Source organism: Vicia villosa, linkage group LG6 (genome assembly GCF_029867415.1).
Source record: "Vicia villosa cultivar HV-30 ecotype Madison, WI linkage group LG6, Vvil1.0, whole genome shotgun sequence".
NCBI classification, from domain to species: Eukaryota; Viridiplantae; Streptophyta; class Magnoliopsida; order Fabales; family Fabaceae; genus Vicia; species Vicia villosa.
The window spans coordinates 161058778-161072313 of NC_081185.1; the positions used below are offsets into that span (position 1 = coordinate 161058778).

General features: G+C 30.2%; 2 protein-coding genes across 2 annotated transcripts; one reads left to right on the forward strand and one right to left on the reverse strand.

Annotated features, from left to right (window-relative positions):
* Positions 1–4273: 4273 nt before the first annotated feature.
* LOC131615180 (glycerol-3-phosphate dehydrogenase [NAD(+)] 2, chloroplastic-like) lies at positions 4274–5725 on the reverse strand. Its single transcript, XM_058886667.1, has 4 exons — positions 5494–5725; positions 5296–5383; positions 5080–5150; positions 4274–4527 (listed from the first exon to the last, which is right to left on the reverse strand). The coding sequence occupies exons 1-4, from the start codon at positions 5723–5725 to the stop codon at positions 4436–4438; spliced, it is 483 nt and encodes a 160-aa protein (XP_058742650.1). The 3' UTR covers positions 4274–4435.
* Positions 5726–11569: 5844 nt separating this feature from the next.
* On the forward strand, positions 11570–12993 carry LOC131613016 (MATH domain and coiled-coil domain-containing protein At3g58250-like). The gene is made up of 3 exons (XM_058884747.1): positions 11570–11770; positions 11860–12020; positions 12209–12993. The coding sequence occupies exons 1-3, from the start codon at positions 11649–11651 to the stop codon at positions 12913–12915; spliced, it is 990 nt and encodes a 329-aa protein (XP_058740730.1). The 5' UTR covers positions 11570–11648; the 3' UTR covers positions 12916–12993.
* Positions 12994–13536: the final 543 nt, after the last annotated feature.

A 13536-nucleotide genomic window follows, 5' to 3' on the forward strand; every position in this document is an offset into this window, starting at 1 on the left:
TCAGTTCCCATATCCAATCCGCTACGGGAATGTAATATTTTAAGTTGTAATATCTCAAAATATTGAATACTAACGGGAACATGAAATTACTGATCATAATATTGAATATTAACGGGAACCTGAAGTTACTGATTTAAATATTGAATATTAACGGGAACCTGGAGTTACTGATTAAAATATTGAATATTAACGGGAAACTGGAGTTACTGATTAAAATATTGAATATTAACGGGAACATGAAGTTACTGATCAAAATAGTGAATATTAACTGGAACATGAAGTTACTTATCACAATATTGAATATTAACGGGAACCTGAAGTTAGTGATTAAAATACTGAATATTAACGGAAACTTGAAGTTACTGATCAAAAAAGTAAATATTAACAGGAACATGAAGTTACTTATCACAATATTGAATATTAACGGGAACATGAAGTTACTGATTAAAATAGTGAACATTAACGGGAACATGAAGTTACTGATCAAAATAGTGCATATTAACGGGAACATGAAGTTATTGATCACAATATTGAATATTAACGAGAACCTAAAGTTATTGATTAAAATATTGAATATTAACGGGAACATGAAGTTACTGATCATAATATTGAATATTAACAAGAACCTGGAGTTACTGATTAAAATATTAAATATTAACGGGAAGATGAAGTTACTAATCAAAATGGTGAATATTAACGGGAACCTGAAGTTACTGATTAAAATATTGAATATTTACGAGAACATGAAGTTACTGATCAAAATAGTGAATATTAACGGGAACGTGAACTTACTGATCACAATATTGAATATTAACAGGAACCTGAAGTTACTGATTAAAATATTGAATATTAACGAGAACATAAAGTTACTGATCACAATATTGAATATTAACGGGAACAAGAAGTTACAAAAGACTATTTAGACACAATTTAATTTTGGTGCTTTCAATTTTGTTTCTGATTTTTTTTAGACACAATTTAATAATAAATATTCTTATTTTTTCTACAAAATATTAATTATTTTTAATATATATTAAAAAATATACATCTGAAACAAATGCACGTCCCAAACCAGAACCCGTGCAAACGCACGGGTTAGTTACTAGTTTATACTTTATATTGAAGCTAACCAATAGAAATATATAAGTTAATAAAACATGCTATTTTCTTTAAGAAAAAAGTATTAAATAAAAAGAAGTGCAGGATTGTTTTTCTTTTTCGTGTGAACTTCCACCAAACAATACAATCAAATATCAAATATCTCTCACATCCATCTCTTAATGTCAATTTATTTTAAATTGATAGATTTTAAACACTCATAAATTACATACTACAAAAATGTTAATAGAATGCACCAGAACACTAATGCTTCTTTCTCTCATTTTAGAGTTTCTTTTACAAACAAAACAACATTCTCCCCATTATCCATGAGAAAGTAGTTTTCATATACAGATCAAGTAAAACTTTTGTGAAAATTATAAAAGCAAATGCCCACAAAATTTGCTCAATCAAATTACCAATCGAATTCCAAACAGCTGTTTACGCAACACTCATACCTTTATTATTATTACAAAAGCTAAATCATCTCAACAAAAAAAAAAATCCAGCAAGATGAATAGTAAGCAATGTGGCCTACCTTAGTCTTGTCTAGATCCGCCAATCATTCTTCTCAACCCATATTAATATCATGTTTAGTATTCAACCTCATGATAATGTGATCAACGAGTCTTCTTTTGCACAAGCCCTATACAAATTGGTATTAGCCATTCCAATGAGACAATTGTCTAAACCCGAGATCAAAAGAGATCAAATAGCAATTATTATTGTTGAGGAGGAATACATTGTTGGTTATAAACAACGCAAAAACAATCTGCATGGTCGTATATGTGAGAACAAGATTTGGTTCTGCATTCAATTTTTAAGAGTTTGTTTGGTTCAAATGAGGAGGAGAGGAGGGGTATATATATATATATATATATATATATATATATATATATATATATATATATATATATATATATATATATATATATATATATATATATATATATGTGTGTGTGTGTGTGTGTGTGTGTGTGTGCGCGCGTGTGTGTGTGTGTGGTCGAACCATTCATCGTCAACTCAAAGATAAGGAGCCAAAAGGCCCAACATCCGAGTAAAAGCCCAATAGTTTAAAAGTAGAGCTCATGTCACACACGAAGATAGTTTTGGAGGGAAAAGATACACATGAGTGGAGAACGTGAGGTAGTGTGATGGAAGTTAAGGTAGAAGAACATGGAGTTCTTAAGGGAGGAAAGAACTTTCGCGAAGTAGTTATTTATATGCACTATAAATAAAGAACTGTGTATATAGTTTAGGGGGTTCGCAACTTTACAGACGCCTACACGCTAAACATTCAAAGTACCCAAGTGACGTGTGAAATGAGACAAATAAATACTATGTATGTTTGAACCACCGCTTACTTTTGTGCTAAAAGATATATTTTAGTCCCTACAAAAACTTTATGCATGCAATTTTAGTCCCTACTATTTTTTTTTAAAATTTTAAAAAATGTTTAATAACCTTTAAACTTTTAATTGATTATTTTGTATACGTGTTTAGAACACTATAACATATTTCTTTATCAAATTATATAATTTTTTAAAATTAAAAGAATTAAATATAAATTTTTTTAATTTTAAAATATAATGATAAAAGTAATGCAAATCTCGACTTAGAAATCAAATTTTAAGATTTTTTTTCGAGGAATTTTTGATAACGTTCTAAACATGTCTGTAAAATAATCATTCAAAAATACACATCGGTTTAACAGTAAGGACTTAAACTATGTGCATAATAATTTTGTAAGGACTAAAACATGTATTTTTTTAATAGGAACCAAAAATAAAATTTGATAATTTCATAGGGACAAAAAACATATTTACCATAAATTTTTTAATTGTTTTTTCAAAACAAAGTTTCTAATTCATCTTAATTTTTTATGTTTTAATGAACTAAAAGTTGAATAAAGAGATTTTAAGAGATGAGAAAAGGGGATATGCACTTACAGTGTAAATTATTTTTACAATGTCAACCAATAACAACCATGTATCTTACCAAGTCATCTTTTAAATTTTAAATTACTAATATGATTTGACACTTTAAAATAATCTGATTGGAATACACTGAAAGTCCACTACCATTAAACTCTTACGAGATTAAAGAGATTCATGAACTTCCTTATAGTCGTGAAAAATTAAACAAAATAAAATACAATAAGTAAATTAAATTGTGGACAATAAATATAGCATAGGTATCACGCTCATATTCTATCTATTTGGTGGTAATTTAAGTGTACCGCTTCGGCTTCTTCCATTACATATGAGTAATGTTATTCTCCCACCCATGTTTTGTTTGTTTGTTTGTGTTGCAGCAGAGAGTTTGGAGAAATGGAGCATGAACAGTCTAGTGCTGAGAAGATTGAAAAATTTACATGGAAAGTTGAAAACTTCTCTCACTTGAAGAGAGGAATTTACTTAAAGCCTTTCGTCTTAGGTGGCTATCCATGGTATGATATATTTGAATACATGAATGAACTCCCTTATATTATAGGAGTAATTTATTGAGTTGAATACAAAACACTCTTTTGAATACATGAATGGTTTTGTTTTAGGATGATGTATTTGTTTCCAAATGTAAACGTAGGATCTGACGGCTTATCAATTTATTTGGAGGCACTGGAAACTGCCAATATGTCCGAAGGATGGAACAAAGACACTACTAGAAATACACGTATTTCCTGCGGAATTACCTGCGGATTTTTGCTAAATTTCCGCAGGAAACGTGTTTCCTGCGGATTTTTCTGCGGTTTTATGTCCCCAGCTAAAACCTTCGTGGGTAATATTTTTCGCAGGTAATTCCGCAGGTATTTCCGCAGCTAAATCCGCAGGAAACAATTCGCAGATAAATCCACAGGTAAATCCGCAGCTAATTCCACAGGTAAATCTGCAGGAAATATATATCCCCAAGTAAATCCGCAGGAAATTTCATTAAATAATTTTTTTATTTTATGAACTTTTGAACCATTATATATATTTAAATAACTATAATAAAAAATAAAATTATAATTTTCAATGTAAATTAAACTTGAATTCATAGAACATAATTGGTAAGAAGTACTTACATAGTCATTACTAAATATGATTCAAAAAATCAAGTTATTACTAATCGTTTGTTTGACAAGTTAAAAAGATAATATAATCCAAAAACTAAGTCAAAATGAAAAAAAGTACAAATCAAAATTCATTACTAAGGTCTTCTTCATTTGTTTCATCGACGCCATCTTCATTTGTGTGATCACTTTCATTAGTGGGTTGTGGTGGATGAGAAGAAGACTTGTGTGAAGATTTGAAATTCAATCAAATTAACACTTCCCAAAATACTTACATATGCAGATTCAGCATGAACTCCAACCCAACTTTGATCCTTTTTCCAATGTCTGCGAAAATAGAACTCGGTCAATGATGGATCTGCACCCTTTTCCTTTCTCTACAAATTACAAAAGAAAGAGAACTCAATAATTTTATCTATCAAAGTATATGATATTGGTACAGTGAGACTTAACATGTGAAATTACACTCATATTCTCCAGTCTCTATTAAAATGATATTAAAATGACCCTCGTATTTTGTTAGAAACTATGATGATGTCAAATTAAGGAAGTCAACAAACAATAATAGCCTTAAAAAAACTATTTTGTTCCTATGAATTTTGTCAGTCTTATTGATGGACAGGGACATCAATTTCAAACTATTCTTTAGAGATTAGACAATGATTCCATTGGACACAATGGAACTTTTACTTGTGTACTAATATTCTAATAATTCAGGTTCAACCTTTTAAAAAGTAGATATACATCCACTTGAAGAAGAAACAAACATGGAAATACCTTTTAAAAACACGTTGGTATAACAGTAGATTTCAATGTAAAATCACGTTTAGACTCAAATGCTACAAATTCTATTTTCACGTATAATCAGTTCTACTCGAGAACAACCAAACAAATCAAAATCAATTCTACATATAAACAAGGGTTCATACCTACTACAATCCCAGCTGCTATTGCTAGCACATTCTTGAGGGCCCCTGCTATTTCTACTCCTGTAACATCACTGTAGTTATCACTTATCAGAAATTACAAGCTGAACATTTACATCAAAATTTCTATATAGATGTTTGACATATGATGCATAAAACTGAAATACAAAGATTAAAGCAAGCAAAAGCCATATACTTTTGATAAGACAAGGGAGGTACCTTGATGTACCGATTCTTAAACGATTTGATGCTAGTAACTGCTGAACTGCATCTGCCAATTTTTTGTCTTTGGATGCCATGACCATCGCTGTATTATAAAATGGAACCGAATGACAAATTTTTTTGGCTTCCATGCTATCAACCACTTACTCAAAAAAAGAAAAGATTAACACAGGTAATAAGCAATGTCAGTATAACCTGTAGGTAGCTTGTTCATTAATTCCAGAGCAAAAGAAGGACCTGATAGTGCAACAAAAGGCTGGCGAGGATTTCTTAGTGCTTGAGGAATAATTTGAGCCATCATCCTTAGTGTATTAAGCTCCAGGCCTTTACTGAGAGATATGAATGGCAAGCCCGGATCAACATAATCAGCGACACTCTCAAGAAATGATGTGCTGAACTGCAATAACAGAAACAAAGATTCAGACATGGTATGGTAGTCAATCCTGGATAGTGGTGCGGAGTGTCTGACCCCAATAATGGGATAGCGGGAGGATAGCGTATAGCAGGATGACCGCTATTTGATCATGTTGTAAACAAATTACGTGAATAACTATAAACACATATTTAATGTAAAATTTAACAAAAAACTCAAAACTCAAAAGATTCATAAATCAAAGCACAAGGCTGCAAAGAAGAAAAATAGGAACGATGTGAATAGAAGTAAAACTGAGAAGAAAAGTAAAAACAGAGGAACGGTTGACACAGAAAGAACCGGAGAAGAAAAGTTAGAACCAACCTGAAGAGAATGTGAAAAAAAGAAAGAAACTGAGAAGATAAAAACAACCAGAAGGAAAAAGAAATGATGGATGCAGAACGAAGAGAAGAGGAAAGAACAACAGCAATGGCAGCTGCAGAATAAAGAGAAAATCATAGTCTGTGAATTGAGAGCTTAAATTACATCATCAGAGCTTTTTCCTAATCCATGTCCTGATCTATTCCAAATAACTTCCACCAGCCAGTATTCAGTTTGTGGACAAATATTTTCTGCCAACGCATGTCATTAACTAACATTAAGAATTCCAATTTCCATACCTCCTTTCAATTGCATTCAGCCAAATCTCCATCTCATTCACCACTCCAAACGCATATTAATATAGAATTTGCAGAAAACATATAGATTTCAGATTTGGTGTACATTTCATGCAAAACTATTCTTGTTTCTTTTTGTGGTAATATAAAACATGACATTAGTATCTAGCTTCTCAAGTGAAATATATGATATAACTCTCTTACTTTGGAAACAAGAACATGTTGAGAGTGATATCTGACCAATGCAATCTCACATACCCTATGCATTTCTTTGCCAATTCAGTAGTCTTTTTATATTCTTTTGCATACTGAATCCAAACTGCTGTCTTTGACAGCTGACAGACGAGCTCAGTTTGAAATATTGGAGTACACCGAAGACGACTATCAGAAAGAACTTGAGCATATTGAACAGGTTGAACCACCTGTCTCGTTTATATTTTCCCATTGTGTAGCTCTAACCCACACTAGGAGACCAATACAAAAAATAGGCCCCGGCATATAACTTTATACTAAACATACATGTCACATTTCGTTTAAAACATTTTCACAAGCAAATATTTTAACTTATATAACCCCCTTACAGTCCCAAAGCATTGAGATTTTAGTTACTTGAGATTGAGAAAGGGGAAATTTTCTAACATATAAGTCTAATGGTTTGTTGAAAGGTATTACCCAACATTTAAAGAGCAATACTAAGATTTATAAACAAAAGACGAGCTTACATAATTACAGACATTAGTAAGTAATTCATCATCCTTTCAGAAAGTGTAAATAAACTGAAGAGTTTATGTAAATAAACTGAAAACAGCTTATGAACACTTCATAAACTATTTCTAGTGCTTTTGCTTATAAATAAGCTCAGGTAACTCAATGCAAATAGACTCATAATCTAACACTAGATAACATACTCAAGTTTTCAACAGAAAGTTAAGCTGAGAATCAAAATTACAATGAAGCACACATAAACTGCATTACATGGCTGTATCATATGTAATGAAAAGAGTTCATAAGCTGGAAGCTATGAAGCACAGACACCGGAAATACAACACCAACACTAACACGTTGACACCAGTAATAATTTAAAAAACTGAATAAATTAAACGTAATCACAAAAGAAGATTGAATGTATGATAACAAAAGAAGAAGAAAAAAACACTACCTCCACCCCTAAATGTAAATCTAATTTTTTAAAAATATTTCTAAATATAAATCACATTTCATTCAAACTATCAGATAAAATTACTTTTAATTTCAAATCTATTCTATACTGCTTATAAATTATATCATTAAAAGCCAAAAAACCTACCTGATGACTTTCATGCGTGGGATTAAAAGAGCATCCTGGAGGATCAACCTCTAGTGCTGCAATATGAGCGAGCGAGAAAGAAATAATCTGGTTGGGATATTTCATCGAACACCTTGCGAGCGAGAACGAAATCCGCATTTTTCTTCATTTCAACCGGTAAGTGCTCATCCAATTTAGGTTTATGAAGTTGTATACTCGTGTTAATTTAATTCAAACTCTTCACCAAAATCAAATCACAATCAAACTGTAATAGAACCCAGTAATAGAACACGTAATTGAGTCGAAACCGTAAAAATGCCAGAATTCCAAAATGCAACCAATTCTGAACTGAAACAAAACTCGATTTGAAATCAAAACAAACCTGTGAAAAAGCTGCTCGAATCCAAACTCTAAACTGAGTTGAAACCTCCAAACTCGAACCAAAACGGTAATGATACACGAAGATGCAGGAGCATTCGACGGAGAGGACTCGCGAGGGTGGATAGAGAGATTCAGTGCAACCTTCATGTGGATGGAGGCGATTCACGACAAGAGAAGAGAGAGACAGAGCTTCAGATTGAAATACGATTATTTTTCTTTCTATATAAAATTTAAAAATTTAAAATCCTATATATAATTTAATTTGATATTTTAACAATATTATTATTAGAGTAGTAGGATTAAAACTTTATAATAATAATAATAATTAAAAATTGAACACATAACTCAAAATGTATAACTGATAATGAGATTAAATTTAAAATTTAGAAATAATTTTAAAATATATTAAAAGAGAAATTAATAGAATATATATAATATTCATTTCAGTAAGTTATTTTTTTAGCAGTTGATTAGTTGGTCCAATATATGACACATAGTAGGTTCGATTCCTATTCTATAAATTTTATCAGATTTTTGTTTTCAATTTTTTTATATATTTTTTAATTTTATTATTCAAAATTACCATACGATTTATTAAAATATAAATTGAAGAATAACATTAAATTTTAAAAACTAGCTTTTATTAAACTTTAAAAAAATTATTATTATTTGTAGAAATCATTTAGATGTATTAAATTTTTGGGAAATATTAATTTAAGATGCTGTCTTTTTGGTAGATTCTTTGGTCCAATATGAGTTATATAATAGGTTCAATTCCAATATGAGAAATATTTAAGTTATTAATAAAATTAAAAATCAAAAATTTCAATAATTATGAAATATATCAATTATTAAAAACTAAGATTGAAATTAAAATTAAAAATTAATTAAAATACATTATAAAAATAATTACTAACATGGAAAAAATAAGGATTAAAAATTAAATATAAATTAATAAAAAACTAGAAAAACAAATAAATAATAATTCAATTAGATATTTGCAGCAAAATCCGCAGGAAAATTTCCTGCGGAATTACCTGCGGATTTTGTATGATAGTTTGGTTTTGTTATGATAAACATCCGCAGTAAATTCCGCAGGAAAGTTTCCTGCGAAATCACCTGCGGATTTTATGGTGTAGTGAGATATTTTTTTTGAAATATAAATTCCGCAGAAAAATCCGCAGGTATTCCTGCGGAGTTTTCTGCCAATTTTAAATCCGTAGAAAATTTTATTTTAAGATGAAATTCCCAGGAAAATCCGCAGGAAATTCCGCAGGTAAATCGAGTATTTTTAGTAGTGAGATGTCAACTTTAAACTGTTTGTATTCAGTCAAATCAACACCAACATGACAATCACAAAAGCTGCTTTGGGCATTCACTGCTCTAGGAGGAACTTGAACTATTTAGTTTTGATTTGACATGGCTAAAGCCACATGTTCAATCAGCTTTAGGAATGAAAAGTTATTTGGAGAAATTGAAGGAGGCAGAAAAGATAAAGGATAATATGGTAGCTCTAGAATTGAAAGAGGATTGGCCCGGTTCAAATCGAATCTAAACTATTTGATAGTTTTTGATTTTGTAGCGTTTCAATGTGTTCAGGAATAGCTTATAAAGAAGTTGGATGATAAGGGAGAGATGATGATACATGTAGGGTATCATCTTACTGGAGGTTACAAGCTATTTGATGCCGCAAACAAAAGGGTTATGATCAGCCAAGATGTGGTGGTTTACGAATTCAAGCAAATTCAGTAGACTATAACCGGTTACGAGCTGGCTGTAATCTGTAACCAATAGTTTGTAACCGGATGCTAGAAGCCTATATTCTATTACACCCTCGAAATTTCAGATTCTGCAAAAACGGAAGTGCTTGAATGTCGCATGTCGAATCTCGAATTGATGAGAATGTAAGAAGATCAACTAGGAAAAGAGGTTTGCCTCCAAGACTAAAAGATTGTGAGATATTTCGTGACCACAAAGTCAATAATGATGGTGATTTCGTCCATTTTGCACTTATGGCCAAATTTGAACAAATTAAGACAGAATATGCCTTTAGTGATCCAAAGTGGATTTATGCTATGAAGGATGAGTTGTAATCAATTAAGAAAAACAATACTTGAGAGTTAGTTAATCTATCGGAAGGAAAGAATTCGATTGGTGTAAGATGGGTCTATAAGGTGAAGGCAAATCCCAAGGGTGAAATAATCAAACATAAGGCTCGATTTGTTGCAAATGGATTTTTTTGCAAAAAGAAGTTATAGACTTTGAAGAGATATTTGCACTAGTTTCTAGAATTGAAACCATAAGGCTAGTTGTTGGTATTGTCGCAGGTCGCGCCGTCCTCGACATAGAAGGGTGGAGAACCGTCCTCGACATAGAAGGGTAGAGAAGTTCAACCGTCAGTTCTCATAATAGTCAAAGTTCTCATTTGATACGTCCTATATATATATATATATATATATATATATATATATATATATATATATATATGGGAATGTATCAAGTAGGAGGGTTTTTAAATAAGAGATAAGAGCATTCAATGTTAACCATTAGATTAATCAAGAGAGAGAAATAATAATTATTTTAATATTTTAATTAATAATTTAATTTCTCTCTCTTGATTGATCCAATAGTTAGGATTGAATGCTCTTATCTCTTATTTAAAAATTCCTCCTACTTGATACATCCCCATATATATATATATATATATATATATATATATATATATATATATATATATATATATATATATATATATATATATATATATATGGCCTTTTTTATAATTTTTTATTATATATTTTTATAATAAAATTAGTTGTTTAGAAAAAGGTTCATATACTGACAGTGTAAAATAATTTTACACTGTCAACTAATCACAAACTTGTATCAGAATAAATTACACTTTAATTTAAAAATTCTTTTAATGACAAAGCACTATAGTTGTTTTCTATTGAATGACACTGTGGATGCATATAAATTAAACCATTAAATTAAACATTATTATCATACTGACAATGTCTATAAAATTTAATATTAATTAAAAATTATTTATTATTTATTGAAAAAAATTAAAATTAATAATTTTTATATTTTTTTTTAAGATTTTAATTTTTATGATAATAATTTTTCGATTAATGTTAAATTTTATAGACATAATTTATATGATAATACTTTTTAATTGAACGATAAATTTTGTTATACGAATGTCGAATAAAAAGTTATTGGAGATGCCATATAAATTTGACATATTAATATTAAAATTATATATAATTTTTTGCTGTTTAAAAAAGCATTGATACAAATAGTTAATTTTGTAATTTTTGTCACAATATCCAATGATAGGAGAGATAATAATTTTTCAGTTGCGTGTGTTGTGTGTAATTTATCACAATACCCAATAATAGTACACCTAGGTAAATTATTAGAGGCGTTGCCTTTGAAAGTTGTGCCATCTTCGTGAGATAATCTTGCGGGACGTTTACACTACTCAACACAAAAACTATCTCTGTCTCTATATAAGCATCTCTTCTAAGGTGTCATTTCTTACATTTGATCATATTGTTGTGTGTGACAGTACGTAACCCAAATTTCTTTCTCTTTAATAAAACAAAAACAAAATTGACTCTTTTGTTTTGTTCTGGCAGAGTTTGGAGATATGGAGCATGAACAATCTAGGGTTGAGAAGTTTAAGAAATTCACATGGAAGGTTGAAAATTTCTCTCGCTTGAAAACCAATGAGGTTCGATCTAAGCCTTTTATATTAGGCGGCTATCCATGGTAATGAGTACTAACGATTCTAGTATATACTTATTTGATACAGATAACTTAACCGTTTCTGTTTTCATCTGCTATGGTTTTTTCTATAGGAGGATTCTTTTGTTTCCAAAGGGGAACAATGATGCTAAACATTTATCAATATATTTGGAGGCCGTAAAAACTGCTAATATGTCTGAGGGATGGCAAAGGGAAGTCAAACTCAAGTTGGTTGTATTCAACCAAGTGGATGAAAAGATGACCATCATAAAAGGTATTCCCTTCTTTTTAAAAATAATTGTTGTTTTAGAAAAATAAAATTTGTTTTAAAATGAATGTTATTTTCACTTGATAACTATTTTTTCAATTGTCTTTTTAATAGAAACTAAAAATAAAATTTGAAATATTTATAGGGACTATTATTTAATAATTTAAACGGATTCTTGATACCTGAATTTGCAGAAAGTAAGAATGAATTCAATGCAAGTCAGGAGAATGACCTGGGATTTAAATCATTCATGACATTAAGTGAGCTCCATGATCCTGACAAGGGTTTTATTGTGAATGATACTTGTATTATTGGTACCCAAGTTTTTATTTGTAAGTTAACACATGAGAAACCAATAAGTCAAGCTCCATGCTTAATGTTAGGATGTCAAACAAGCCATGTGAAGCTGGAAATCCCAAGTCCAGAGCCAGATAACACAAATCTTCAAACCTGTTCACCACTTTCATTTGTACCCTCTGAACAAGCTAATGCAGAGTTGGTGTATGCTGCATTGGGGAAACTTATTTATTTCCTTAAGACAAGAAAAGTGAAAGATATGAACGAACAAGCTTCTAAGGAGCTTCAATTTTTATGGGATGAACTTGCTAAATTTAAAATTGATCTTACTTGGCTAGAACCACAAGTTCAATCTGCTTTAGGAATTAAAAGTTATGTGGAGAAAGCTTTGGAGGTTGAGAAGTTGACGGAGGATGTTGTAGTTCAAGAGCTGAAAACGGAGATGTTACAGGCAACTTTGGCTGATGCTAAGGTAAGTCTTGACATAGAAAGAGACTTGTTGAAAGCAAAAGGTCTAAAAGAAAGAGATTTGGATTCTGAATTGGGTTCTGGGAGCTGGAGGCCAAGAACGCTTAAATCACGACTTGGTGATGTAGATTTCTAGTTTCTACATAGCATGAAAATATCCCTTTGGCTATAGTAGGAAATTTCTGTAACAGTGAATTTGAGATTTGCACCTAGTATGGAAAAAATGATAACAGTGAATTTGAGATTTCAACATCATGTCTTTTAAACTTATCTACTATAGTAATATAATGATGCAGGTTATATTGTTGAGTTGATTATTTCTCACTGTTATGATTGAGTGTATGTATTATGTATTATGTATAAATAGAAATTAATTTGTATTAGAAAATGAGACATGCATTATAAATATAAATAAATTTTACAAAATTAAAACAGGCAGTAGTTTAAAAAAGTGCGACGAACTAAATAAAAAATCAATCGTGACATGCGCGATATACTGGTGTGTAGAATTATAAATAGTGTATACCACATTGAGTTGTTTAAAAAAATAATAATAGTGTATACCCTTAATTGTTAATATATTTCTTGATTATTAAAAAAAAAAACTTGTACTCACTTTCTATTATGTGGTGGTTGAAACATAAAAGAGAAATCTCAATAAATACGACATCTACTATATTCTAATAATAATAATAATAATAATAATAATAATAATAATAATAATAATAATAATAATAATAATAATAATAATAATAAT

Coding starts and splice junctions, on each gene's coding strand:
- LOC131615180 (XM_058886667.1), bottom strand. CDS start 5,725: ATGTCTGAATCTTTGTTTCTGTTATTGCAGTTCAGCACATCATTTCTT. Junction 5,151..5,295: donor TTAAGAATCGGTACATCAAG/GTACCTCCCTTG, acceptor TGATAACTACAG/TGATGTTACAGGAGTAGAAA. Junction 4,528..5,079: donor AGCAGCTGGGATTGTAGTAG/GTATGAACCCTT, acceptor TGTAATTTGTAG/AGAAAGGAAAAGGGTGCAGA.
- LOC131613016 (XM_058884747.1), top strand. CDS start 11,649: ATGGAGCATGAACAATCTAGGGTTGAGAAGTTTAAGAAATTCACATGG. Junction 11,771..11,859: donor ATATTAGGCGGCTATCCATG/GTAATGAGTACT, acceptor TTTTTTCTATAG/GAGGATTCTTTTGTTTCCAA. Junction 12,021..12,208: donor AAAGATGACCATCATAAAAG/GTATTCCCTTCT, acceptor CTGAATTTGCAG/AAAGTAAGAATGAATTCAAT.